The sequence below is a fragment of the Hippopotamus amphibius genome, chromosome 6, assembly GCF_030028045.1.
Source record: "Hippopotamus amphibius kiboko isolate mHipAmp2 chromosome 6, mHipAmp2.hap2, whole genome shotgun sequence".
NCBI classification, from domain to species: Eukaryota; Metazoa; Chordata; class Mammalia; order Artiodactyla; family Hippopotamidae; genus Hippopotamus; species Hippopotamus amphibius.
Genome location: NC_080191.1, coordinates 105,320,373 through 105,347,000, shown reverse-complemented (window position 1 = coordinate 105,347,000; position 26,628 = coordinate 105,320,373). Strand labels below are relative to the sequence as shown.

The window sequence follows — 26,628 nt, the reverse complement described above, 5'->3', positions numbered from 1 at the left end:
AGTAGGGTCGTGTTAGGTGCATGTAAAACATTCTGAAAAGTTCCAGCCATTCTATGAAAGTTGTCTTAAAAAGGACACTTCCTCTTTAAATTTATTTTCATGTGCGGGGCTCTTTGCAAGACAAAGCTATTTAGTTACACAAAGAAAAGTGTTCCTGAAGCAGTACACTGCTGTGTGACCTATTCCATTATCATGCACATTCTGTCTCTTTAAAAACAGTCTCCTCTATTTGCCCTATTAATTGTTGATATGTTGCCATCCACGAGACAAAAATTAGAGCTGTAATTAAATAATCATGTGATGCTCCTTAGTGCCAGTGAGAGCAAACTCATTTTTCCAGGCCCTGATGGTCACTGATTATTGTATTACTACTGGCTTGCTTTATTTTTTTTAATGATTCTCTATCTGTAGATTACCTAACTACTGTCCTTCTTTGCAAAATTAAAGAAAATAGAGAACATTCAGCCAGTTAATTGGCTGGAGGTCCTCAGGGATGCAAGGTAGACATACCTTTTTCTGCTTTTGGTCACCTGGTAGGTTCTTTGGGGAGGCTACATCAGTGGTGTGGTTGCTTGCCATTTAATTTACACTGGTGTTTTGGCTGGGATGGAGGCATATGGGGAATGCCAGGAGAATTACAAAAGGAGTCGGGTATTAAAATTCAGAAATGATTAAAATTGAAATAAAAGGATGCTGCTTCTTTGCCAGTACTCTGGCAGTCATAATGACACATAGAGATTAGTTTCCACCTTCATCTTTTCCTTCTTTTTCATTTCCTCTTGTTTATTGTTGACACATTTTCCTTATGTCTGTCTCCCATCTCTGTATCTTTTTGCACCATTATGCATTCCTAGTTCTCCCTCGTTCCTTAAGCATGGAGAAGCCTACTTAACCTTATTATAACAATAACAGAATAGGTTATTAATATTTAATATGCACATGATTAAAATTTCTCTCCCTTAAACATAGGTCAGCTGTATTATTATTAACCGGCATGTAATTTTTCATTTAAAATATTCTTATTCTGCCCTTGCTGTTTCTGAAATGTAGTCTACTTCACTGGTGATTTAATACAGAATGTTTAGAAAAGTGTGGTCGGCTAGTGAGTAAAGAACTTACCAGTCATGGATAATCAATTATGCATGAATTCAGATATAACAGATGGAATCTGGTGAGTTAAAGTTTCTCTTTGCCTTAGTGTTTTTTTTTTAATTTGTTTGTTTGACACCTGTCTCATATATAGATAAACATCTAATGTAGCATGTGAGACATGTCCTTATATCTCTATATTCTCTTTAAAGTGAACCTGATTCTTTTTAAATTGAATTTAGGGGCAGAGAATATTTTGTGTGTATGTGGTCTTAAAGGTGATCAGATTCTTTCCCATCACTTTGTAGGTACAGAACCGGGTGCTGCTTGGCTTATGAAGGGTAACTCTTCTAGCTGGTAGAGGAAGAAGCAAGACCTGAATCTAGGGTTCCTATGTTTTTTCCACTTCTTTTCCCACTACGTCATTTATCCTTTTTTGTAGGAGTTGCTTAATGATAGTGCACTATTACACTACCTCTGGGTTTTAAAGAATTTCTGATGAAACCTGTGGTTGACTAGTTTTAAGTCGTGTGACATTCTCTTGTATGAGATGCAGATAGTATCCGTGAATGTATACATCATGTTATGCTATATGTATATTATATGCACGTTTATTCATACTAAGTTGTTGGCCAAACAGCTGGGTTTTCCAAATCTATTGAGAATGCCTCAAGATTTGGTTTATACCTGAAACTACACCATATGCCAGCCACAAAGATGCCTTTACGCTAGCTTGCAGTGTTGTAAATTCTTAGTGACAAAACCCCTTTGTGCAAAGTGAACTAAAAAGTTATTTTTGAGAGTCTTGTTACCTCCACAGAGAGATAAGTTTAATTTTCACTAAATATGATATGAATGTGTAGTATTTTTTTCAGTTGCAGAAGTAATAGAACAGTGGGTATTGTCCATCTTTAAAGCAGTTACAGTCTCAAAACAGTTACAAGCTGGTCCCCATCAAAAATTTTCATAAATATGCTGTTTGTTTCTCTTCCAAGTGTATTTATATATAGATAAAAAAATACAAATGAAAATAGTCTTTACAGAATAAATAAAAATAAATGATTAAAAAATAGCCTGAAGGCTCACTAGTTCTGTTTTTAAAGTCATACTGCAGCATTATTTATCAACTTTTTGCTTCATATCAGCTGGAAATTTGCATGTGTATTTATAGTCCATGTTAGTTATCTAATGAATTAAATTCCACAATAAACACTAATAAAGAAAGCGACACCTGCATAATAGGTAACTGGATATGCTCTAGCTGCAGTTATGCTGTGAAGCTGATTTTTAGTATTTTATTTAGGCTTTTATACCCAATAAATACATAATTTTAATTTGGCTTTACTATGTAATCATATTCCTTAGTCATGCATCAGAAAAACACGTATATGTAGGAATGAACTTCAATGAGATACAATTTATATATGAATTTCCAATACATTAAAAAAAAACTCCATCATTAATATAAAAGTCACTAATATAAAATCAGTAAGAATAGATGATAGGAGACAGAATATCAGACAATATACTCTAAAAAGATGATATTGCAAATTATTGCATGCAGGAATAAATACTTGTAATTACTATCACAAAAAAGTGACTGATAAAAATAAATGTGAAAGCCTTTGGGACTTTTTATAACAAAAAATATATTCTATTAATAAATAGAATCTAGAATCTTTATATAGAGACAGTTTGCAAATTATTACATTGATTACATTTATACAGCTCTTATACCTCTGTGGCTGGACTGCGTGAAAGCGTCCTGCAGATGTTCCCCTGGGACGGTCTACTGTTTCATGAGTATAGCTAATTTTTACTCATTTGAAAAATATCCAAAAAGAATGTTTGGATATTTGAACGCTGGATATTTGGAATGTTTGGTTTTTCTCTGTCCTTTTTCTTCTTTGGCTAAGATACAAGAATGTAGAAGAAAATCTGAAAAGAGAACCGTTTTCTTGCATCAGAGGACCATCAAATAACCTGCTTTGGGTGAGATCTCGGTCTCTCATTGCCAATCCATGTTAATTATCTTTGGGTCAGGTAATCATCATGTGAATTAATTATTCAGCATAGACTGGACTGCGGCTGTTGGTGGGTAAGGACAAAGCAGCAGAGGGTCCGCGTGGAGGAGGCAGTTGTCAGTGTGTTGTAGCTCGTTGTTTTTCTGCGAGGTACGATATTTCCATGATAATATGTCTGCCAGTCTTAGGAATAGATGAAAGATTGTTTTGCTTTAGTTTTGTTGTTCTTAAATTTTTTTAATTGGGGTAAAAGATATATTCCATGACATATGCCATTTGGACAATTTGTAAGCGGACAATTCAGTGGCCTTAATTACATTCACACTGCTGTGCGCCCAGTGCTACAGTCTCTTCCGAATCTTTGTCATCATCCCAAAGAGAATGTGCTTTAGTTTTGAATTAAACTTCTCCTTTGCTTCAGCAAACTTCAAACATTATAGGGGTATTTAATCAATTGTCCAGGTGTGTTGCACTTGTTTCTGGTGATGGCTTTTCTCCCCAGTGAACAACCTGTCCACTGCTTTGTGGCGATGGGCATGGCGGTACGATATCAGATGTTGCCCTTGGCTGGTACTCTCCCCCCAAAACAATCTGGACCCGGACTGAGGTCTGTTGTAACCTCAATCTGTTTTTCCCTTCAAGTAAGCCAAGAAAGATTAGAATAGCATTCACATCACTAAGAAGATTTGGTTGATATGTCTTGGCTAAACGTCGATTGGGAAAGGTACCTATTTGACTTCATTGGAATTAAAATCCCCCGAGCTTCCCGAGAGTACCACACAGCAGCTAGGTGCCCTGCTGCTGGTTCTTGGACACAAACAACATGAACACTTCAGTTCTGCTTAAGTGCATGAACTAAGTCTACAAATGAGTTGAACAGTAGGGAATCCCACTCAAGGTTGAAATTTTCTGGGAGAAAAATCCTGCTCAACTATGTTGGGGGAAAAAAAAAAAAGAGAAAAACCGGGATGGTTCTGGCTCCAGTAAATAATAGACTGGGTTTTGGAACTTTACTTCCACATGTAATTTTGTGGTTAGTCGCTTATGTCTGTGATGATAAATCATATACTTGCACAGGATTTCTGGCACCCCCCTAAATCTCACGCAAGTGCCCAAATGCTAATTTATCATGGTTCCTCAAACAGCAGACTTTTATTCATCAAATCAATGGTCTAATAGCTTGCCCCCTACCTTTTTTTTTGTTTGAAACAAGCAGCTTGCCTGCACATATATTTTTTAAATTTGAGGGTGAGTGCTGGTTCCTAGAACTTTTCCAAGTGACCCCAGGATCTTCATTTCACTTGAGGATGTCCTAGCAGGTATATTTGATTTTCTGTCTCCAAAACATTACCTAATCCAATAGATGCCAAACTTGGCTGTACACTGGAATCGCCTTGGGAACTCTAAACCACTGCACGCCTGGCTCCTACCCTTGGCAGTGGGGTGCAGCCTGGACATCTGGGTTGTTGAAGTGGCTCTCAGGTGATATTAACATGCAGCAGATTTGAGGAGCCACCGAACTAACTTCTGATCTTGCACCTGGCTTTACTGCCTAAGATTGCAAGAATCTTTCTAAGATCTTTACCAGCACTCACTCATAAGAACAGTTCTTGGATTCCTTTCCCTGAGATGGCAGGCACTGTGAGAGACTCCTGGAATACAGACAGGAGTCCACCCTCAAGATGTGGATAGACTTGCAGTTGGGAGGGGAAGACATGTAAATAGGAAATGCCACACTGAAGGACAGGGGATGGGATGGGGCATTGAGAAGGAAGTAGTTAATAGCTGGGGGAGGCTTTGGACAGAAGAGGTGCAGTCAAGCTCCATATTAAAGGATGTGGCAGAAGGGAGTTCCCCTGGTGAGAAGGGGGAGGGCAGGCACTCTAGAAGAAATGGGGAAAAGATAAGGCAACCTGAAACTCTTAAGTAATTTGGAGGTGATAGCTACATAGATACGTGGAGGTCTCGATCGCATTTCTATTGGAACCTGGCCCCCTCCTTACTCAATTTTGGAGCTAGGTCTGGATAGAGATACCAATTTTGATGGAATTATCACCATTGTGCCTTGTCAAGGTTATAATCCACACTGACATCTGTGGAAGGAAAGGTAGCTTTTTAAAAAAAGTTGTCCAATAAATTCTTGCTTTCAAAAAGGTAATATTTCTGGGTAAAAGGCCCTGATATCCCATCAGGTTCTAGAAGCCAACTATAATGGCTGTTTATTTCCCTTGGCCCACTCTCCCCAAACTAGCTTAAGCATTAGCCTTTCTTTGCTTAGCTTTAATAATGACCTTTGTCTATTAAAACCATAATCCAAATTACCAGTGGGTATTTACATCCACCTTAAAGTAATTAGGAAACAACTTTTGATCACTCTTAGTCTGGCTATAACTGAAACTCCACATATTAGGGAAAAAAACAAAACCAAAAAATCTTGGGCCCCATATTTAGAGTTCGTTACTACTTGTCCTTTATTGCTCCTAAATCAAGCCTTTTGCTCTGATTTTCTGCAGTCCACCATTATTTGTTTGGTATTTGGATGCCCTCCTGGTTTGAGAAGGTATCTTACATTAAGGCTTCCAAAAAAGCCATTTCTAATGGCAACTATGCTTATTTAATGTGGGGGTGGGAGAGAGGGCTGGGAGGGGTTCTGTGGTTTTCAGCTTCACCTGTTGAGCTACTGAAATGTTCATGGAAAGCAGCATTTGGGGCAAATGCATATTATTCCAAATGTACTCTAGGACCCTTTCACATACAGACATGTCTAGAAAGTTGTCTTAAATTTGTGTGTGGCGGTTCCCAAGTCTCTTTCTATGCAACTTTACAGATCTATGGGCTCATTTAAAATGGAAAATGACTTCAATTTGGACATCATTAGAATGTCTGAAAGCAATTCAGCACCTCTAAGACTCCTCCTGGCTGGGTCCTGGATTTACTTAGTTGTCTTTTATGGAAGTTCTCCAGATAAGTGCTGTCCGATGGAACTTTCTGCGATGGTGGAAATGTTCTATAATCTACACTGTCCCATAGGACAGCCACTAGTCATATGGGGCTACTGAACACTTGATATGTGACTGAGGAACTAAATTGTAAATGTTACTTAATTTCGATTAATTCACATTTCAATGATACAGCCACTTTCCCCTCTGTTAACTCCATCTCACTTCCACAGTCTCTAAAAGGAATTGTCATTGCAATTAGCAGTGGAATCTGGTTGCAAGTGACACTGTGAGCTTTTGGCTCTCATTTATTTATTCAGAATGTAAATATTGCAAGGATGCTGTACGAATCCCTGGTAATACAGCAGTGAGCAAGGCACAGCCACTGCTCTCATAGGGATTACAGTCTAGTATGGGAGATATTCAGTAAGCCAGTGATTATCCAAATTGTTCATTGATGATAACTGTGACAAAGGAGAAGTGCCAGAGGCTATGAGGGTGTAAAATGGGGACCAGACCTTCTTGTAAGATTAGTCAGAAAGTTTAATCAAGAGTTCTGTTTATTCACTAAACAAGAAAAGCGAGAGGCAGCTTCCTTTCCCCAAGTTCAAGGCTAGGTCAGGCTGGCTGCAGGACCCAGGGCTGTCAGAGTAGGGCAGCTACCATGTGCCATGCCATGACCTCCAGAGATGTGGGGTCTGTCTGATTCAGCTGCATACACACACACACACTGCAAACTTCTGAACTTGATCAAATAGATCCTCTCCCAAGCTATGCAGTTGTGATGATGTCAGTCACAGATAAGATGTGAGAAGAAGGGTGCGAATGTTTACAGGATATTGCATTTCCTCTCCAATATATGTTTTGACAAAGTTGTTTGGGCTCCAGACCCAGTTTTTTTTTTCCTCGCTGCTCTTACAAATTTGTATTTGGTCCATTCAAGAAACGATGTGGAAATCAGTCCTGACATCCCAGACAGACAAAATGAGACACATGACAGCAGAACATATGGCTCAAAGAGACATCCTTATATGGCCAACACAGACCATATTCCCAGAAATTCATATATGGAAAACACCACCTGCAGCTAAAGCCAAAAAACAAAGAGTTGACGCGACAAAAAGAGCAATATGCCACGTAAAATGCGCTGCTTTAAGAGTGTGGAGAGATAGCCAACAGTATTTGAATTTAAAAAGATGAAAAGAAAAAAAAAAGCCACCATGTCCTTAGAAAGTGCTATGGTGGTAAGCACTGCTTTGCTAACACAGTCACTGGCAGAGTTGCCATATCTTAAAAGCGTTCAGATTCTAAATGCTTTCTCTGTTTATTACAAATGTATGTGCTATTCAGAACTCTGAATGTGTTTTAATGCTTTCGGATATCTGCCTGCATATTTGTCTTAATATGCTGCCATCTGAAACATGCACTAGTCCTTTTATTATTATTTTTTTTTAAATCTTGTATATCTGTGACAGTATTTTATCTCTTGCTACCTTTGTGTAGCCAGTCTGAATGCCTTCTCCTGTGATAAAAGTGGATGCACTCTTGTTTTAACTGTACACCCACATGTTAAATAGTTCATGTATTTGACTTGCAATATTTCACGTTCCTGAGGTTGTCTTATTTTCAGAGCTAGATTTATAAAGTTTATTCTGCTTTAACTTTTTTCGATACTTGCTTGCATCTTTATTGCTAAATTTCAGATGCCTATGTAGAATAAAATTGATGCCCCCGCCCCCATCATGATAGTTTATTTTCACATATGCCCGGAAAGGTGGTATTGGGTTGGCCAAAAAGTTCATTCGGGTTTTTCTGTAACACCTTTTGGACGAGCCCAAACGAACTTTTTGGCCAAGCGAATATTTTTCCTAATTGCCTTTCTTTTCTTCTTCCTTATTTTATAGTGAGTATTCTAAAGGGGTAGATTATATATAGGAAGTTCATTGGTGTACTATTATCACTTGGAGGATATAAACTTCTGTGCCATTTCACTTATGTCATTTCTTACATAGTTCTGAAATAAAGGTTTTATATGTGATTAATAGATTAATTGTACTATATATATATATATTTTAAAGCCCTTATTAGAAGTCTTTATCCTCATTTATTCTGTTTATCATTTTCTAAGGCCATGTCCATCCTTATTACACATTTTTATGTTTTGTGTTTGAAAATTAGCTTGTAATTCTTGGATAAAAGGTGCTGTTCAAATTTAAAGACATTTTAATCCCCACATCATTAGAGGGCTAAGGCAATCAGGAAGCTTTTTGTCTTATTTGTGTAAATAATGGGATAACCATCATTTACAATATTTTATGCCAGTGTGTCTTAACGTTGATATTTTCAGTAACTCTTTTTTAGTCTTCTTTTCTTTGCTCAAATTATGTTTTGCTCAACAGCTTTCTTTATTTTTTTTAAACATTCGACTTGAGTTGCATTTGCATGGATAAGTGACTTTTTGTAGTCCACTATACTTGTTCTCTATTTTTAAATTTTCTATTGTTTGTAAATTTGTACACTGTGATGTTAGAATGCACTGTCCCTGCTGAAAATCAGGCAGGTTTCAGGGAAACATGTCAGGCATCACCAGTTTGAAGCAACTATAAATTTACATCTTAGAAATTTCTAATTTAACCTATCATATTGCAAAAATCGTTATTATAAAGATAATTGAGTATTATCCATGTTTTCCTTTTGAATATCAAACATTAAAAAAAATACGTTTACCTACTTCCATCCACAATACCAACTCTGACACCAGTGCTACGTTTTGCCATGTTTATGTATTTTCTTATTGATTGTATTTCTTATACTTTAATTAAAATACCCTCCTCCATACTTTCCCACATTTCAACTTTTGAAAATATGGTATCGTTTGAGCTTTTTAGTAAAGACTGCTTTATATTTATTTTGTTTTTGATGCTGTGTTTTGTGTTTTATCATCACATTCTTTCCTGTGCTGTAGGCTTGGGTTTCTGCGTGCCAAGATTCACTCTTGGCTTCCTCGATTTTGACTAACCTTTCTGGTTTTGTGGGTGAAACGTGGGTGCCATTAGAGTGATATATTTTCATTGTGTTTCTCCTAAACTTGTCCTCCCCAGGAGGCCATTATTTCCTATACTTTATCTTCTGCTTTACCTTCTGCTTTTCTTAGATTTCTAATGTACACAGAGTCTAAGAGTGTATTGGTAGCTTTAAAGAGCTTCATTTGCATATTTTCCTCTTATCTCCGTACTTGTGCTAACTTGTTGCTTTTTTATGTGTAACAAAATGTTTATCTGACTGATTTTTCTCTTTTCCCTCCTAGTGTATTCTGAAAAATAATTCTTATAACATTTTTGTTTTTGTTTAATGATTAACTGCCTACAAGGTTCTAACATGTTAGCACTAAAACCTAAGCGATAAACGCATCTCTATTTGGGGCGAGCCTGTAATGTTCTTCATTTTTATAGGAACTATATTTAATAGATTATCTAAATAAGAGGATCATACTTATGTGCTAATGACCATTTATCTACCTGGGTAATTCACCTTAGATTACAGAAGTATTTATTGCTACGACATTGGTACTTACCCACCCCAACTTTCCTGTCTTTCACCAGAGGTAAATTAAGAATGGTGGCATCTTTTCCTTTGTGATAACTAACTAGACAGGTCTCTTTCAAGTGACCCAAATTTTGTTTAACTCGGCCACCGTGGGCCACATATTTCTTCCTCCAACGTGTTCTCAGGCTCAGAAGTGAGGGAATTTTGAATCTACCTCTGACTAGCACAGAAAGGATCTTACTCATCTTTTTGGATCCTTGGCTCTTAATAGTTTAGGATTCCGCCTCCTTTGAGGATAAATATTCGCCAGAACCTTTTCAGGGATCCTGGCCTTTATTTCTCTGCAGAGGCTTGTGCACCCTCCGCGCTTCTCGGGAGGGCCGGACCTCCCGATGGTCCCCCTCGGCCACTTCCTTGAAGTCCCCCCGCCTGGGTGCTCGGCGCCCGTCACCTGCCCGCCCGGGCCCCTCTCCCGCGGGCCGGTGCGCCCTCCCCGCCTCGCCCGTCCCCCGGGTGCCCGCCCGCGACGCTCCCGACGTATTTCTTTCGGTGGCTTTTGTGGCGCGCGGGTGGGTGGTTAGTTTCGCGCGGCCCTCGCCCCCTCCTCCCCATCACTTCCCCCCCCCCGCCCCCCGCCGGCCCTGCCCCTCCTCCCGCCCCGCACCCGCGCACACCTGCCCCCGCCGCCCGCACGCCGCGCCGCCCTCCCTCCCTCCCCGCGCGCCCGGCGGCCGCGGCCCGGGCAGCCCCCGCCTCCTCCCCGCGCGCCCTCCCCGCGCGCCCGGCGGCCGGCGCCGGCCCGCGCGCGGCGCCCTGTTATTCTGGGTATTGTGTGTAATAAACGTCGGGCCGCCTCACTCTAATCAAGCTCATTACAAATTCTTGCGCGCCCGAGGCCGGAAACCGTGCGCTCCCCCCTCCCCGCACTCATTCACTAGTTTCTTGTCTCGCTGCTTTTTAACTCGCCGCCCCCGCCCCCTCCCCCAATCCCGGCCCTCCAGCCCGGGTTTTAATCCCCATCCCTTTTCCGCCTGCTCCGTGCACCCTGCCCCCCCCCCCGCCTTCCTCCTCCTCCGCTCCGCACCCCTTCCTCCTCCTCTCCCGCCCCCTCCGCCGCCGCTGCCGCCGCCGCCACTCGCTCGCTCGCTCCCGCTCCCCGGACGCGGCGGCGGAGCCGGGCCCCGCTGGGGAAGGGCTCGGGGCGGCGGCGGGCGGCCCGGAGGAGGCTGCGTGCTCGGGGCTGGGGCTGCGAGCGGGGTGACTGTGTATTAAAATGAGGAGGAGGAAGAAGAGGCAGCCACAGCGGCGGCGGCGGCGGCAGCAGCAGCAGCGGCGGCAGCAGCGGCGCGGAGGGCTGCAGCCCGGGCGGACGCGCGGAGCCGAGCGGGGCGCGGCGGCGGCCACCGCGGCCGGGAGGAGCCGCCTCCGAATTTGATGGGGGCAGCGCCGGCGGCGAGGGGCACAGCGGAGCGGCCCCGGCCGGGCACCGGCGCCCGCCCGCACGCACACGCACCGCCGCGCGCGCGCCGCTCCCGGGGCCACCCGGCGACCGCCGGCCTCGTCGCCACGGCCGCGGCCGCCCTCTAGCCCGCCCGGGGACCCGGGCGACTCCGGGGGGGGGGCGCCTCCCACCCCCCCGCCCCCGCTTTCTGGAAACTCCTGCTCAGTTTTGTCGGGGTTTCTGGCTTCCTGCTCCCCCAAGTCCCAGTGCCATTGTGGGGCTCGTTGTTTACCTCGGACTCCGGCTGAGTGAGAGCTCGGCGACTTTTTGGGGGAGGGGGCGGGGAGTCGGTGGCGGCCGAGGCGGCTGGGGTGCCTTCCGATCCCCCCCCCCAGCCCTCTTTCTCTGCCTCACTCTCTCGGCTCCCTAGACGCTCGCAGCCCCGCGTCCATGGGCAGGGAGGGGGTCCTGGGGGCTGTCGTCAGCGAGGGCCGACTCCAAAGTGGCATTTTAGTGCCTTGCCGGGGCTTTTTCCGCGACCTCCTGCCCCCCACCCTCGCGGCCCCCCGGTCGATGCCCCGATTGGGGGCGCGAGGCAGTGGGAAGAAAGTTTAAGGTTTGTTAATATCAGGCGCAATTGTTGGGGAGGGGGCGGGGGCGATCGGCGGGGAGGTGAGCCGGCCTCCCCCGCCCTGTGTTCTCCGGGGTGGCTGGAGAATAATATTGCAAGTGACAGCCAGAAGTAGACTTTCTGTCCTCACACCGAAGAGCCCCAGCCAGCAGGAGGGAGGGAGGGAAGCGAGGGGACCTTTCTTGCCTTTCTGGAGACCTTGTCCGCACTGATTTTTTGTTTGTTTTTTGTTTTTTTCTTTTCAAGAGAATTCCCAGTTTCCACCTCGCCTCCCCAGCACCGCCACAGTGTACTTGCTCTTAACGGGTTTTGCTTTGTTTTTACGATTTCCCCCCGCAACGAATCACTTGTCAGATCAATTTTATCTTCTCCCTCCTCCCACTCTCCCCTCCTCCCCCATCGAAAACCCCGTTCTCTGAGGTTAGACATTTTACAAACCATATATGTTGTTTTTCGAATTGTGATTTTTTTTTTTTTTAACCCCTCTCTCCCATGGCTACTCTTCCAGACGTTTATCTGCCCTTCCCCCGCTTAGGGGGGCGGGGGTAAGGGAAGAGAAAATAATACAATTTCAGGGGAAGTCGCCTTCAGGTCTGCTGCTTTTCTTTCTTTCTTTTTTTTTTTTTTAATTAAAAAAAAAAAAGGACATAGAAAACATCATTCTTGAACTTCTCTTCAAGAACCCGGGCTGCAAAGGAAATCTCCTTTGTTTTTGTTATTTATATGCTGTCAAGTTTTGAAGTGGTGAGTTTCAGGTCGGTTTTGCTAATTTCACTCAGTAAAACTGCAGTGTTTCTGTTTCTAGATAGTACTTTGCTTCTTTGTCTCTTTAAAAGGTCACAGTGAAAGCTTGGCCTGGATCGTGCCGGCCATATGGAATGGATAAGGGCACCATCTCTTAAAATGTGGTTATGGGGTTCTGTGGGGGCGAGGGAGGCCATCCAGCGCGGAACTCGTTGAAAAGGCTCCCACACTGCAAAAAATAGGTTCTTGAAACCGGAATTTCGGGCTTTGCTTTTTCTTTTTAAAGGAAGTAATTGCTGTGTCTGAGTTCACTGTTTAATTCGTTAGTTATCATATATGGACTTCGTTTATGGACAGGGAAATGGGGTTTTGAGAAAGTAGCCTGTTTTCAATGTGCCAGCCAGACGTTACAGTAAAATGGGTTTTTTAAATGTGTGACTCAAAAGAAACTCTTTAGCCTGGCATCTGTTGAGACCGTAGTTAGTTCCCGTGCTGTCAGTCCAGCAGGCCCCAAGGAGCTTGCTCTTTGCAATTCCAAACTCAGGTCTGGTGAACTTTAGCCTTGGGCATAGAGTTTAAATGAGTAAATTGGGTGTTTTATGTGCATGTAATTTTGCTTTATAATGTAAAGCTTTTTACAAGATGACTGAGTGTTTAATAGCTGCTTGTAGGTGGGTATTCATTCGAAGGACAATTTTGCATGACCTGTATGATGTTTTGATTGTCAGTACATTAACTAAATTATCATCTATCACTTTACAGTTTATAATGCTGTTAAGCCTCCTGACTACTTAATATGTTTTGTAGCATGAACTTTGATGCTGTCTTCTACCCCCCCCCCTTTTTTTCCCTCTTAAATTGCCCCACGGGTTAAGTATTTTCAAACCATGTGTTTTAAAATTCATCTTCTGCTTTAGGGTAAGGCAGCCAATTTCAGGAAAAGCAGCTCTGTGTTATAACCCACATGATGCCTTATAAAGAGTGTTTTGAATAAGTTAATAATCACCACTAATTTTGGCTTTAGACTACAGTTTAATATAATGGAAAAGGGTGATCTTGATAAAAAGTGGTTAAAAGAGGCACATTTATTGTTAATGAACCTCATAACCAAAAACAGATGGGACCTCGATCAACGGGAAACCTTTGGTCTCAGTGTGCCACCCCGGAGTACAAGGATAAATAGCCATTCTTTCTCTAACTTTATAGTTCTTCAACTGTCATTCTTAAGGTTGCTTTTAAACCTAGAGGTGATCATTGCTCCCCCCTCCCAGTCACCTATTCCCATGATTATAAGGGACAAAGTAATCTACAGTTAAACAGAGGGAAGAAAATGCTTGCAGAAAGGCTCTGCTAATAATGCAAGCTGGCTTTCAATTCTGGATCTGAATAGCTTTTTCGGTATAAATATATATATTTATATTTAAGTGCAAGATACGTCAGATTACCAGACAGCTGGAGGAAAGTGATAATTATCCTATTCTCTCTGGTTTTTCTAAATGTGATCCCCTCTCCCTTAGTAGGGGTGAACTTGATACTTCAAGTACCATGAAAGTTCATAAAATAATTCTACTCACCTGTTCTTAACAATGCTAGTTAAAACTGTATTTGAGAAGTGACTTTGATAATGTACTAATTACTTATTATTATAAACAGTATGAAAATTGATGTCCAGTGTATAATTCAACTGAAAATAATTATCTGTTATTTTTCCTGGAGGTAATTGAGATGTTGACTTCATTGCATGCTGAGATTATTTTTGAACACTGGCACTTGTGTTTTACCAAAATTATCAATATTTTTTTTCAAAGTGAGTTTAGCACTTCAATCTAATGTATGTATTACAAAATATTTTCCAAATTTTTGCGATTTAAATTAACACCATTCTATTACTAAAGGACCCCTAAATATTAACTCTTGAGAGATGTGAGGTGTAATAGTTCAGTACCGGGGCTATTTGAAGAAATCCTCCACTTCTGTCTATTTGCTTAGGGGTGGAATGATCCAATCCCATGTTTGAGCCAAGACTTAACGAAATCTTTAAAGCAGGTCATGTAACTCTTGATACTTGGATATAGAAAACTTTTTCTGCAAATTAACTGTAAAGCCAAAAGAGTTTAAAAAGCAGATGTTTGCTACCTTCTTTTGAGGTGGTATATATGTATATTTTTTTCTTCATAAGCATTAAACTGTATATAAAAATATAAGCAAAGACATCAGATCTAACATTTTGGACTGTGATCATCTTTCCATCTTTGAAGTATTGTTATTATGTTTCTAATTTTTAAACATTGGGACTACATAAATACAATTTGTTATGTTCTCTTTAGCTATGTTGGTAGTAATTCTTGTTCTAAAAGTAAGCCCGTTTCCCCCCCCACTTAGTTTTGCTGGTAGGTGACAAATTACCTTTTTGTTCATGTGTGTTGGTACAATTTCCACAAATTATTCTGTTAACTTGAATGCAAATATAATGCTGTGATCTAGAAATAGAGTAGCCTCTCCATTATATGTCTAGTTAAGCAATCTTATAGATACATTATATTTGTGGAGAGAAATATCCAGAGATAAAACATTTACATGGTGTTATATACAGAGAGAGAGAGAGAGATGTGGAGACCCCCACCCAATTATAACATGTCTTCTTCTTTTTAAATTCTGGCAGGTGATCTTTAGAGAGTAACTGAGTATGGATCATTTGAACGAGGCAACTCAGGGGAAAGAACATTCAGAAATGTCTAATAATGTGAGCGATCCGAAGGGTCCACCAGCCAAGATTGCCCGCCTGGAGCAGAACGGGAGTCCGCTAGGAAGAGGAAGGCTTGGGAGCACAGGTGCAAAAATGCAGGGAGTGCCTTTAAAACACTCGGGCCATCTGATGAAAAGCAACCTTAGAAAAGGTAAATATTTTCAAGCCAAATCCTGGAAAGCTGCGAGCCCTGTGTCCACCCAAGGCCACTTGGTGTGGGGGTGGAGAGGCAGAACCTGACTCTGTATATTTTTTGCCCTCGATTTTCTTTCTGATCTGACATGAGTTACATTTTTGGCTGTAGTATCAGTCACGTTTGAAAGTGTAGGGTCTGTGTGTGAGCAGAGTGCCTTACTCTACTATAGACTGGAGCCCTTGGACGTTGTGGATGATAAAGACTGAATTAAATATGATGGTCTCAGTTACACAAGGCTTCCATTGATAAGATGTTGTTGTAGTAGAGCATATAGAGGTGGCTATTGCCGAAACTAACCCTGATTAAGACTAAGACGTTTACATTGTTTGAGGACAGACCTGACTTTTTCATAGGATTACTAGTTGTAAGGCAGTTTCACAGATAATGGAAGTCTTCTGCGATACGATGTAAAAGTTTTGTGATGTCTTTTTTTTTTTTTTTGTAGTTTGTTTTCTTCAGAGCAAATTCATTATTTAGTAGTGAAAACCTGATGATTCTAGTGTTTCCCTTTTGCTGTAATTGGGTATTGTTGATAAAAGAAGGGCAGATTTACACAAGTTTTTAAGGAGTGGGTATGTAACTGTGATTCCTTTCTACTAATTTTATGTTACATTGGTGAAGTTTAACAACTTTGACTGCGTTCAGCATTGTTGTTTCTATAAAGTAGTGCCTATCTTGGGCGTAATGTGTGGGCCTTAGAGGGTCTTTATTTGTCTCTGAATAACTGTGTATAGGATTCAGATTTTCCTTACATTTGCTAAAGCAAAGGATGAAAATGCCATCTTGTAGCCACCAAGAATATTAAGTAGATAAAGTTAGCAGGCAGAGGAATTTCATTGTGTTTGATGCATAACATTTATCATACAATCATTTATTTTTTCCTTGGTTTGGCGAAAACAAAGAATATATTGATCCTGAAATGAACAGACACAGCAGTCCGTATTGTTAGATCTTTATCTATTAAAAATGGAAAAACAGCACTTCAGCAAATTCTTTGGCCTCGCCTCATGATTACCCTATTTATTGATTGTTTGCCAAGAATGTATGCATCTTAAGAAAGCCAGGGTAAGAGCATTAAAAATATAATTTATTATGGCTTTTCAAACAGAGTGCATTAATATTGTACTGCGCAGCACTGGGGCTCTATAAAAAAGACTTTCTGACGCCTGCAAACATATAAGTTCCATAAATTCCTAAATAGGAGATTTCAGCTGTCTCTGGTATTATGTGATATTTGCACAGCAAACTTTAATGCCAGGACAGTTTTAGACAGGGATTCTACAGACTTCACTGCTCCTTATGGCAGACGTGCTGTTTACACAGGCTCATAAACCTTCAGCAAAAGCTTCTAAGACTGCCTCCAGGTTTAAATCATGCGGTATTTTTAGCAGTCAGCAGTGACCAGTGCACTCCCCTTTCCATGCAGGAAGGTTATGAAGTTGCTGGGAGTTGGAAGCCTCACCAGATACTCGCACAAATAATCAGACAGTTCAGAGAAAGCTCCTGTTCAGCTTGACTCCCAGTATCAGGAGGACAGTGTGACAGTTTGCTGGAAGATTTAGCAGCTAGATTGGGAATTAAAGGCTACTGTTGTCACTTTATCCATAGCCACCTTAATGATCTTACAGGGTCCCTCTAAATAAAGTCCAAAACAACTCTCATATATTTCAAGTTGGAAAAACCTGCAGTTATTTCGTAGGTCTCAGGAGCAGCAAAGAGCAGAACAGGTCTGTATCATTCTATAAGAGGAAAAATCAATGCATATGTTTTTGTTGTATCAGTAACCCAGCTCTTTGAAGACCTCAGGACAGGGGGAGGAGAAACCAAAGTACAGTAATTTCACTTCCTGCTCAAGTGCTTTTTTTTTTTTTTTTTTTAAGCATTGCATTCGTAGTGACATTTTAAAAATGTAGTTTAATTGTAGAAGTTTCTCTGCTTACTTCAAGCAGCAAAATTCCTACAGCCTTTTGGTGGTGATGGTAGTATTTTTTTTTTTTTAAATCTTCTTTTGCATGTGCAGGGTTTCTGTTTGACAGGTGCTAGATAAAAAGTGTGGCCGGGATGAGAAAGCATACCTTAAGAAAAGGGGTTGGAGGTTTTTGTTTATTTGTTTAGGAGGCTTTGCCAAAGTACCTTCCAGCCAAGGAAGAAATCACCAGTTTGCATATTGCTGTTTTTGCTGTGGTCTCCCCCAGTCTCCTCCTGATCTCTGACGGGTTCTCTCTCTGGTATAAAACAGCCGAATGAGTGACAAGAATATTGGCAAGCTCTGCGGCTTGTTTTTCATGCCTAGCCTGTTGGGTCCCTGCAAATGAGTTTGTGAGCCTTTCTAAGTAAACCTAAAGGGGTTTATTTGTCAGAGCTAGAATCTCTTGTGAACAGTTCACTGAAGCTGTGGTGTAGATGCACACGTAGAAAAATGTGGCTGCTTTTACTGCCGGCTTTGTTCAGCAGAAACAAGCAAGGAGAGCGTTTTTAAAGGGCATCTCTGGTGTCAGGAGGAAATTCTGATTTTCAGCTCTGCTTGGCAGGCACTCGACACCTTCAGAAGTTGGTTGGATTCTGTGAGTCCAGAGGGCAGAGCTTATAGGGGCATTAATGTTATAGGACTAATTGGGGATCCTGGGTGCCCTGTTAAAGTAACCCTTGTCATCATTTATGCTAAAGATGCTACCCTCCTGGCAGTTTGCCACAGTACAGTTCAGATGCATCTGCTTTTAACCCTTTTCCGTATATCACTGGAAGTCTGACAGTGCGCTGTGTAAACACCTCGAGTACTACAGCATTCCGTGATTTCTGTTTCTAGAAGCCTCTTTGCTAACAGTGGTGTGGCCTGTGTTTATTAATCATCTGGCTACTGAGTTATTACATGGGATTATAGAGAACATATCAAGTCTGATGAGGCCAGTTTCCTTTCCTCTCATTTTTACCTCATACACTCTAGCAAAGATTGTCCATTTTATAGACATATGGTTACCGTGATATCTTTTTAGTCAGGTAGATTAAATGAGTAACCATCAAAATAAATCGTATTCATCTACAGTATGCACATACTGGAATCATGTATTTTGAGCATCTGTTTGGTTAAGTTTTGTGTTTCTTCTATGGACTCATTAAGGTCAAGATCTTAAAAAAGGAGGAAAGCGCTAATAATCTTATAATCAAAGATAATTTGTTTGGATACAGATAGGGAAAGTTTAATATTAACAAAAGCGTGTAGGAAGCATGACGGTAGGTTCTTCCAAAGACAAGCGTAGTGAGTTACGTTTGCACACCGGGTACCACTCGCAGCAGATCAGACGAGACACTTACTCATCTCCCGTCAGCCTTATGATTTGATCAAAAAGGTAATTCTACATTAATTGATTTGGGGAAATGCACTGTTAAAATTAAAGCAGAGCCCAAGTTACCTTAGGGCCAAGTTCACATTCTATTTCAATATTTCTCTTACAACTTAAAAAAAATAAAAATAAAAGCAGGTGTGTGTGTGTGTGCGCGCGTGCGCGCCTGGATCCCTGTGTGTCTGGGAAACAGTCGCCCCTTCTCTCACTGTGGTGAAGATTTCTTTCCATGGCTTCGTTTTTCCTCCCCCCAGACTGTATTTCTGAAGATTACTGGTTTGCATCTCTTTTTCCTCTGTCTCCTTGATAGGAACCATGCTACCGGTTTTCTGTGTGGTGGAACATTATGAAAACGCCATTGAGTACGATTGCAAGGAGGAGCACGCAGAGTTTGTGTTGGTGAGGAAAGATATGCTTTTCAACCAGCTGATAGAAATGGCCTTGCTGTCTCTGGGTTATTCGCATAGCTCTGCTGCCCAGGCCAAAGGTAAATAATGCAGACGTGGGGTTGGAAAAATTGCTTGGCATCCTTTGTTTACCTTGCAGAGAAAGCAACCGAATACTTTCATTCAAAGGACTGTAGCCTGTGTGTTACATGGGTTCCTTCTAGACTGTGGCTTTAAAAAATTGGCTTAATTCAGTTTGGTTTAGTTAACACACATTTTGCTCATGTGGAATGTCGAGGTAGATTTTTTTTTTTTAAATTACTTCAGCTGAATCATTAGTATGCTTATTGACCTTAATAATCTGCTCCACTGAGGACCCACAAGGAAGTGAGGAGCGTATTTGAGCAGATGGACTGTTGAGAGTCAATTTGCATTTATGACTGAATATCTAGTTCTGTTTCTTTTATTCTGTTTCTGATGGTTTTATGGGCTGTAAAGTATTTTTCAATGCTGATTCCCATTGCAGTAGAGAATCTTATCTAAATCGTAAAGCCATTTAGAACTGGTTCAGCTATGTCTTATTAGAACTTCCTGTAAGTTAGGAAAATGTGGCCTCTGCCTAGGTTTTATTGATGGGGTTTTATTTCCAAAATAATAAACAACCCCACCGTCATTTACATAATTTCACAATTTGGAAAGCTAAGCTGTGAATATTTTCATTGACCTGCCTTTTAGAGGGAAGAAAATCATTCAAACAGAAATAACAGTATCGCTTGCGGTGGGGGCAATGGAAGAAAAAAAAAAAAGCCTTCTACTAGATATGTTATCTGAAGGGTAAAATATTTAGTGACATATTCTCTTTATCTGGATTAGGACTAATCCAAGTTGGAAAGTGGAATCCAGTACCACTGTCTTATGTGACAGATGCCCCTGATGCTACGGTAGCAGATATGCTTCAAGACGTGTATCATGTGGTCACATTGAAAATTCAGTTACACAGGTGAGTCAGGACAACAGTTCTAGGGCAGAACATGCTACTTACCTGATCATTTGAAATAAAGCATCTCTGGTCCACCTTCAGTTGTGATTCACTCAGTGTTTCAGAACAGTGAACCAGAATCGATTTTGTTACCTTACCCTTTCTGCTTTATTTTCCTGACTTCAATCTATGATGTAAAAGCAGCTTTCCCCCCAAATGTGTCGATCTGCGCAGGTTATCAAAAGACAAGACTTTTTATATGTAGTCAATTAAATGATGCATTACAAGAAGGCATTTTACATAAAGTTTACTTAAGAGAAAAATATTTTTGCATATCATGAACAGTGCCATCTGTGTACATTTTGTGAAAGAATGCCTGATTCACTCTTGCCGCGCTCGTCTTTATTTATATATATATTTTTTTACCGTGTTAATTCGTATGAACGGAGTCTTGAAAGGAAAACGGTTCCCACGTTCATGTTTTTCATGATGGCTCTTGAGAAAGCAGTACACCTTAAATTGTCTTCCCAAGCGCATCAGTGCAGGAAGGTAGAAGTAACATGAAAAAATAGCCACCACAGGCAGCTGATGTATAATTCATGCATCGATACAGCAGATGTGTTGTATAAAGTAATTAACTAATCGGAACAATCAGGAGACCGAGAGCAATCGCCAGATGCATCTGTTTGATGCGCAAAATGAAATCTGTCTGTCTTAAAGGAATGTTCTGCAGCGGATGCAATCTTGTCATAATCCCCCTTCTAATCTGTGTCTCCAATAGTTGCCCCAAACTAGAAGACCTGCCTCCCGAACAGTGGTCGCACACCACCGTGAGGAACGCACTGAAGGACTTACTGAAGGATATGAATCAGAGTTCCTTGGCCAAGGAGTGCCCCCTCTCCCAGGTACTTGGCATCGCTTGTCCTAAGTGATAAGACGTCGTGGGCAGCCCTCGTTGGCGGTGTGATGGGGTGCCATAGTCTAAAGCAGCCGGTTCCGGAAGCAGGAATCTCCCCAAAATGCAAAGTGACGTGACCACTGGTGACTTTCAAAAATACGCCCGACTCATTCAAAACAGAGCCTTTACACCTTTTTCTCCCTTGGGGAAAACAGCAGAGCTCTACACCAGCTTGTTTGTAGATTCCTCCTCTGAGTGCTCTGAGCTTGGAAGCTGCATTGTCCTGAGAGCCCTTATTTGAGGGAATAAAGGTGGTATAACTTCCAGCAACCCCTGGGGAAGTGGGAAAGGTATTGGAAGTGTTAATGTCCAAAACGTCACCATGCTACCTGAATAAATGAGTGTGGCTTTTGGATACTTTTGTTCATTACCAAAAAAAGAAGAAATAGCATGTAGTTAAAGAAAAAATTTAAATAAAAACAGAAAACAGAAATCTCCTCCCTGTAACTACCGGTTAAGTAGTTATTATTCATCAGGATTTTGTCACCAGTTTTGTGGCATTGGTTTACCCCCCATCCATCCCTTTTTGTTTGTTTGTTTGCTGGTTAAGTGGGATCATATGTTTTCCCCTGAGATGCCTGTCATACCATCAGGGACTTTTGGAATGAAACAAAGACTTGTTATTATTGTTCTTGAGTTTTTAGGATGAATTTTGGTAGAGGGGCAATTAAAACTCTACTGAGAGATTGCCTCTGTTGCTAAATGTAAAACCAGACATCACTTCTGATGGTGCAGAGCTGACTTCACATAAAAAAGAGAAGGTGCTGTGAACCTGCTCTTCATGATTGCTTGTGTGTGGTCACAATGCAAATGTGTCATAATGCCACCCCTTCGTGTCCACAACAATGAAGGTGTTGCCACTTTAGAGAATACTTGAAGTGCTGGTCTCACTAGATTTTTTCCAAATTTTTGAAGTTTTTCTTTCAATGCAAGTTTAAAATGTAAGTCTGAATGCTAGTCTGTCAGTCATTTGAACTTGAACTGTGTGGCTGCTGGAAACATTTCTGCAATTGAGGTATTCTCGAAATGTGTTTCTAAGGCGATGGCCGTGAAGATACATGGGTACTTTAGGAAGGAAGCATGTGGACTTTCGTGCTGCTGTTTCCTGGAAACTCCATGCTTTTCAGGTTTGCTGTGTTACAGTTCGTCAGCTTTACTTTGATATTTGTTAGCAGTTAGAGGAATGAAGCAAATGAGTTAAGTTTATAATTAATGGTGGCTTTTTATATTCTTTTAAGGAAAGCTGTAGCCGCAGGTAAAATATTCTCTGGTGTTAAGTGTCCGTTTCTTGAAAATCAGAGCAAAGTCTTTTTGTCATTTTAGCTGATATCCTTCTATTCTCTCTCTCACCCTTGGAGTAGAGAGGATGTGAATTTATAACCATCGAATAGAAGTAATTTAAATTAATTAAACACAGTTAAATCAATAGGATGATATAATGAAACAGGTGACTCCTACCTCCGGGACTTTGGGTTTTGCAGACAACTCCAGATAATCTGTCATTTGGTTTCTAGCATTTGAAAATTTGAAATGTCCTAGAAATAAAGGTTCATTTGTTTGTTTTTTAACACAGCATTAAAATATCTGTAAACACCCAGTATAGGAGTCTCATGTATCTTCATGTGACTAAATGTCCCATTGATTTGAGACGTAAATTCAGGCAAAAATTTAAGGCATTTGCTCTGAGCTGGAGAAGAGGATGCTAGCAGAAGTATTTATTGATACAGGCAGTGAGAACTAATTGTTAAATGACATTCAGTCAATGGACTCCACCTCACTATAGCTTATAAATACCAATTGTGAGTTTACTTAATGGTATCATGGGAAATGAATTGAATACAGACAATTATAACATTAAACAGAATTGACGAAATGAGATTCGGGACTCAGTTTTGAAGTCAAACATGGGTGAATGTCTGTAGAGAGGCCTCGAGAGGAACATGTGGGCCTGTGTAGCTGGGGACTCCACTGTCATCCTCAAGTGATTTAAACTGGGCTGTAACTTCAAGATCAGCTGTCATTACAATCTTCCTTTCTTTAAAAAAGAAAGAAAAGAAAAGATACACATCATTCAGCCGTGACAGCAAATATTTGAAATTAATTTAATATTTAATATTATGAAAAAGTGCAGCTTGTTCTCTAAATGAGGGGGTTATTTTATATTCTGCTGCATCATCTTCTATTTCTTTCTCTAGAATGAATTCATGAATCTGATACTCAATTCGGAATGTTTTAATTTTGAACTATTTTCTACTTCTTTATTTTCTCTTCTGTCAGAAGTTATTAGTTAGAGGAAACGCAGGCAGTCTAAGGCCTCAGCCCCAAATATATGCTGAGCTTGATAAAAAACAAAAAAACAAACAAACAAAAAAACTGCTCTTTTTTTCCTCCCTGGTGAGATTTGGTGACGAAGATGCTATGGTGAAAAATGCCTAGCAAATAAATACGGCCTCAGTCTTGTACAAAATGGGCCCTAACCCCAAGAAATGCTACTGCTGAAGACTTGTTCCCCCCCTCCGTGGAGTTTTGATTCATTCACTGAGAACTTGTAGCATACAATTCAGTATGCCCCGTTTTGCTGTACATTAAGGGTTTGCTTTTGTTTACTATGGTAAAATACTCCAGTCTTGAATATGGCTGTCGGGTCCCTTATTGATATACTGAGCAGAATGTCCACCCTGTGGCCAAGTCGATTCCCTTTGCTGAGTAGAGGCCAGGAGTGGGGGGGGAGGGCAGCCCGAGGAATTTGCCTGCGGTGTCGGACAGGCCTGCCCTCCAGCACTCCCGGGAGGATTGTCCCACACTTGCAAAGAGCAAGTCTAGTTTGCACCTGGAATCTTAGAACTAGAAGGTGTTATCCTTCCCGGACTCCTCTTTGGAGCCAGTGTCCCTAGAGACTAAAATCAAAATGCTAGTTGGTGAGTGACCCGAAAGTGCTTTCTCCATGAGAAGTTTTAAAGCGTTGATTTTAAAATGAAGACTTAGGTTTAGCTGCCGTGTTTTCTTGGGTAATCTTTGCAAGGTTTTCTCTAGCTGCAGAAATTCCATAAGTGTACCTGTGGTTTGATTTATAATTCGGACCTGTGTTTCTGTGACTGCTCTCCTCTCATAAATCTGCCCAAATAGATTGACATCCATTTATTAAGGTTTTTGTACCATGTGTTTGTTTATTTTTGTAAACCGTTCTAAGGCATAAGAAACCCTTAGCTCATTATAGATCTGAGGTTGGGTGTTTTGTTATTACTCTTGCTTTTTTCAGTGGATGTGGTTAGATAAGGTGGGTGTTGTATTCTGACCTGCAAGTAAAAAGGAGAGAATAAAATCTGACGTGGGGACAAGAAAGCTTGTGGTCATGGAAACTTGGAGAGTATGGATTTGGAAGGTAAAGTGGATTTGAAAAAGTAAATATTTTGATTTACAATAAAACGTTTTATTTTGATTTTAGTTTTCCCTGAAGTTTTGGAAATTGAACTTAAACACTAGGTAAATATATATATATATTCAATACAAGGATAGATTCATTTTGTTAAAAGTATCATAAGTAAAAGGTCAGTTATTACTTCTGCCAGACTAGTGTCTTCCTTCGAAAAATGTTTAGGTCACATATTCCTAAGGGATTTTAATCTGATATGTGGGCATTTTTACTGCTCCCTCCCCACCACACACACACACACACGCACACTTGAGTACACACACACAATCATGCTCACACATCACCACTTTCATATTTTTAAGGTACTGGTTCTTTGTTTCATTTCTCACCTTGGAGAAGTAGCTCCAAGCCCAAGTCCTCCATAAAGTGAGAATTGTCATTTTTATTTTCAAGTAACAAAACCTATATAAAAAGGATTTAGATCCAAACATTCCATTTGGAAGTAATATGGAGAAAAATGATTGTTTGGTTTTCCTTTTTCTGACAGCATCTAGGGATGTAGAATGTGTTAGGCTTTTAATTGGGTACTGGCAGAACAGGTGAAAAGAAATTGTCCTGCCTTCCTGAAGCTTAGCGTTTAACTGTGCCCATTTCTCTGAAACTTGACAGTTACTTCCGTAGACATTAATCAGCCCCCATGTTCAGCTGATTTTCAGTCAGTATTATACAAAGCACCAATTTAAAAAAATCCCTATCCATTAGCATATATATATATATTTAACTGTGCTTTCTATTTTTTTTTCCCATAATTTTTGGACCAAAATGACATTTCTGAAAAAATTTCAGTAAACATTAATAATAACATTCTATCCAGAGACTATCCAACCTCAATATTCATACATTGTATTTCACTTGAGAGTCTAACCTGTGAAATTTATTCACAGTCACATATTTATTCATTCAAAAATATGTATCGACAGTCTGCTGTGTGACAAGCATTCTATTTTCTATGGAGTAATAAGGGTGACACATCTTAGTAGTTGAAATAATAGTAACTTTCATTTAGTACTTTTGCAATATCAAGAGTGTGTCTTTCATCCTAAGTGGTAGATGTTTTTATATCCCCATTTTCAGGTAAGGAAACTGAACCATGGAGTGTTTAAGCAAGTCCCATGGTCACAGAGCAGGTGAAACAGAGGGGTGAGAATTCATACCCAGATCCTGTGAGCTTAGTCAAGTATTCTTGGATGGATGGATGCATGGGTGGATGGATGGATGCATGGATGGATGCATGGATGGATGGAAGGAAGGAAAGACAGAGGACTTTTTAAAAAACCTTTCTCCAACTAATTTGATGTTTTATAAAATACATTTCTCTGAAGTATTGATAACTACTTATAGTTTTCCAATTGTATTTATTCTCACTGGTGAAAATTCTCTTTAACATATGTTTTGTTTTTGTATCTCTGATTTTGTCATTCTTACACTGACTCGCTTTAAAAATACCATCAAACCGCTAATTTAGAGCATGCGGGGGTGATTTAGACCACAGAGGCCAACTTGGGTTGATCTGGTATTTGGGAGGTTCCAAGAGGTTTGACTGTAAGGGCACTGTGGCAGTCACTTCTCCCCGTCCTCAAGTCCTGTCTGGGTCAGTAGGTGTAATTGAGCTAATAGCCCTTTGTCTTGACCCCCAAGAAGGTGTTAGGTATTTGCATGGGAAACAGTAGGCAATTTCTGAAGTCAATTGAAAATATAGACCTTAGTCATTCACTGGCTTGATACGCTGAACAAGGATAGAACTGGCAGCTCTGTTGAAGAATAAAGTTTCCTGTTTGAGACATGCTTGTAGCATTTTGTACCTGCCCCCTCCTAGCGTAGTGTTGTAGATCTGTTTTAAATCTTGTCGTTAAATAGCATATATTTTGAGGAAAAGCTCCATGTAGGAGCTTTCTTTCCTCTTTGAAATGACAAAACTCTCCCCAGTTTTCACCCGACTGCCCATGGGAATCCGAGGTTATGAATATCTGCCTTGCCAGGCACTGAAGTACTTGATACTAATTGGATTTTATTACCACTTTCAGCAATTGTATTAATGGCGAGACCTATAAAGGAAATGGTAAACCAGTCTTATATGGGCAGTTGTGTGAACTGCAGAACATACACCAAATCATTTTTTTCTGTCTCCTTTTTTGAACCACTTATTACTTCACTCTAGTACCTCTTTCAAATGAG

The 26,628-nt window shown here is 40.7% G+C and overlaps 1 protein-coding gene across 4 annotated transcripts in view; it reads left to right on the top strand.

Annotated features, from left to right (window-relative positions):
• The first annotated feature begins 10,738 nt into the window (after nt 1–10,738).
• The window catches only part of SATB1 (SATB homeobox 1), a 78,623-nt gene continuing 62,733 nt past the window's right edge, over nt 10,739–26,628 (top strand). For 2 of the 4 annotated variants that reach the window (XM_057739514.1, XM_057739511.1), the window contains exons 1-5: nt 10,739–12,414; nt 15,077–15,311; nt 19,008–19,184; nt 19,957–20,083; nt 20,844–20,967. In XM_057739514.1, the coding sequence (XP_057595497.1) occupies nt 15,101–15,311; nt 19,008–19,184; nt 19,957–20,083; nt 20,844–20,967 (639 nt within the window). In that variant the 5' untranslated portion in view covers nt 10,739–12,414; nt 15,077–15,100. Of the gene's footprint in view, nt 15,312–19,007; nt 19,185–19,956; nt 20,084–20,843; nt 20,968–26,628 lie in introns of all 4 variants that reach the window. The other 2 variants (XM_057739513.1, XM_057739512.1) reach the window with 2 other exon arrangements.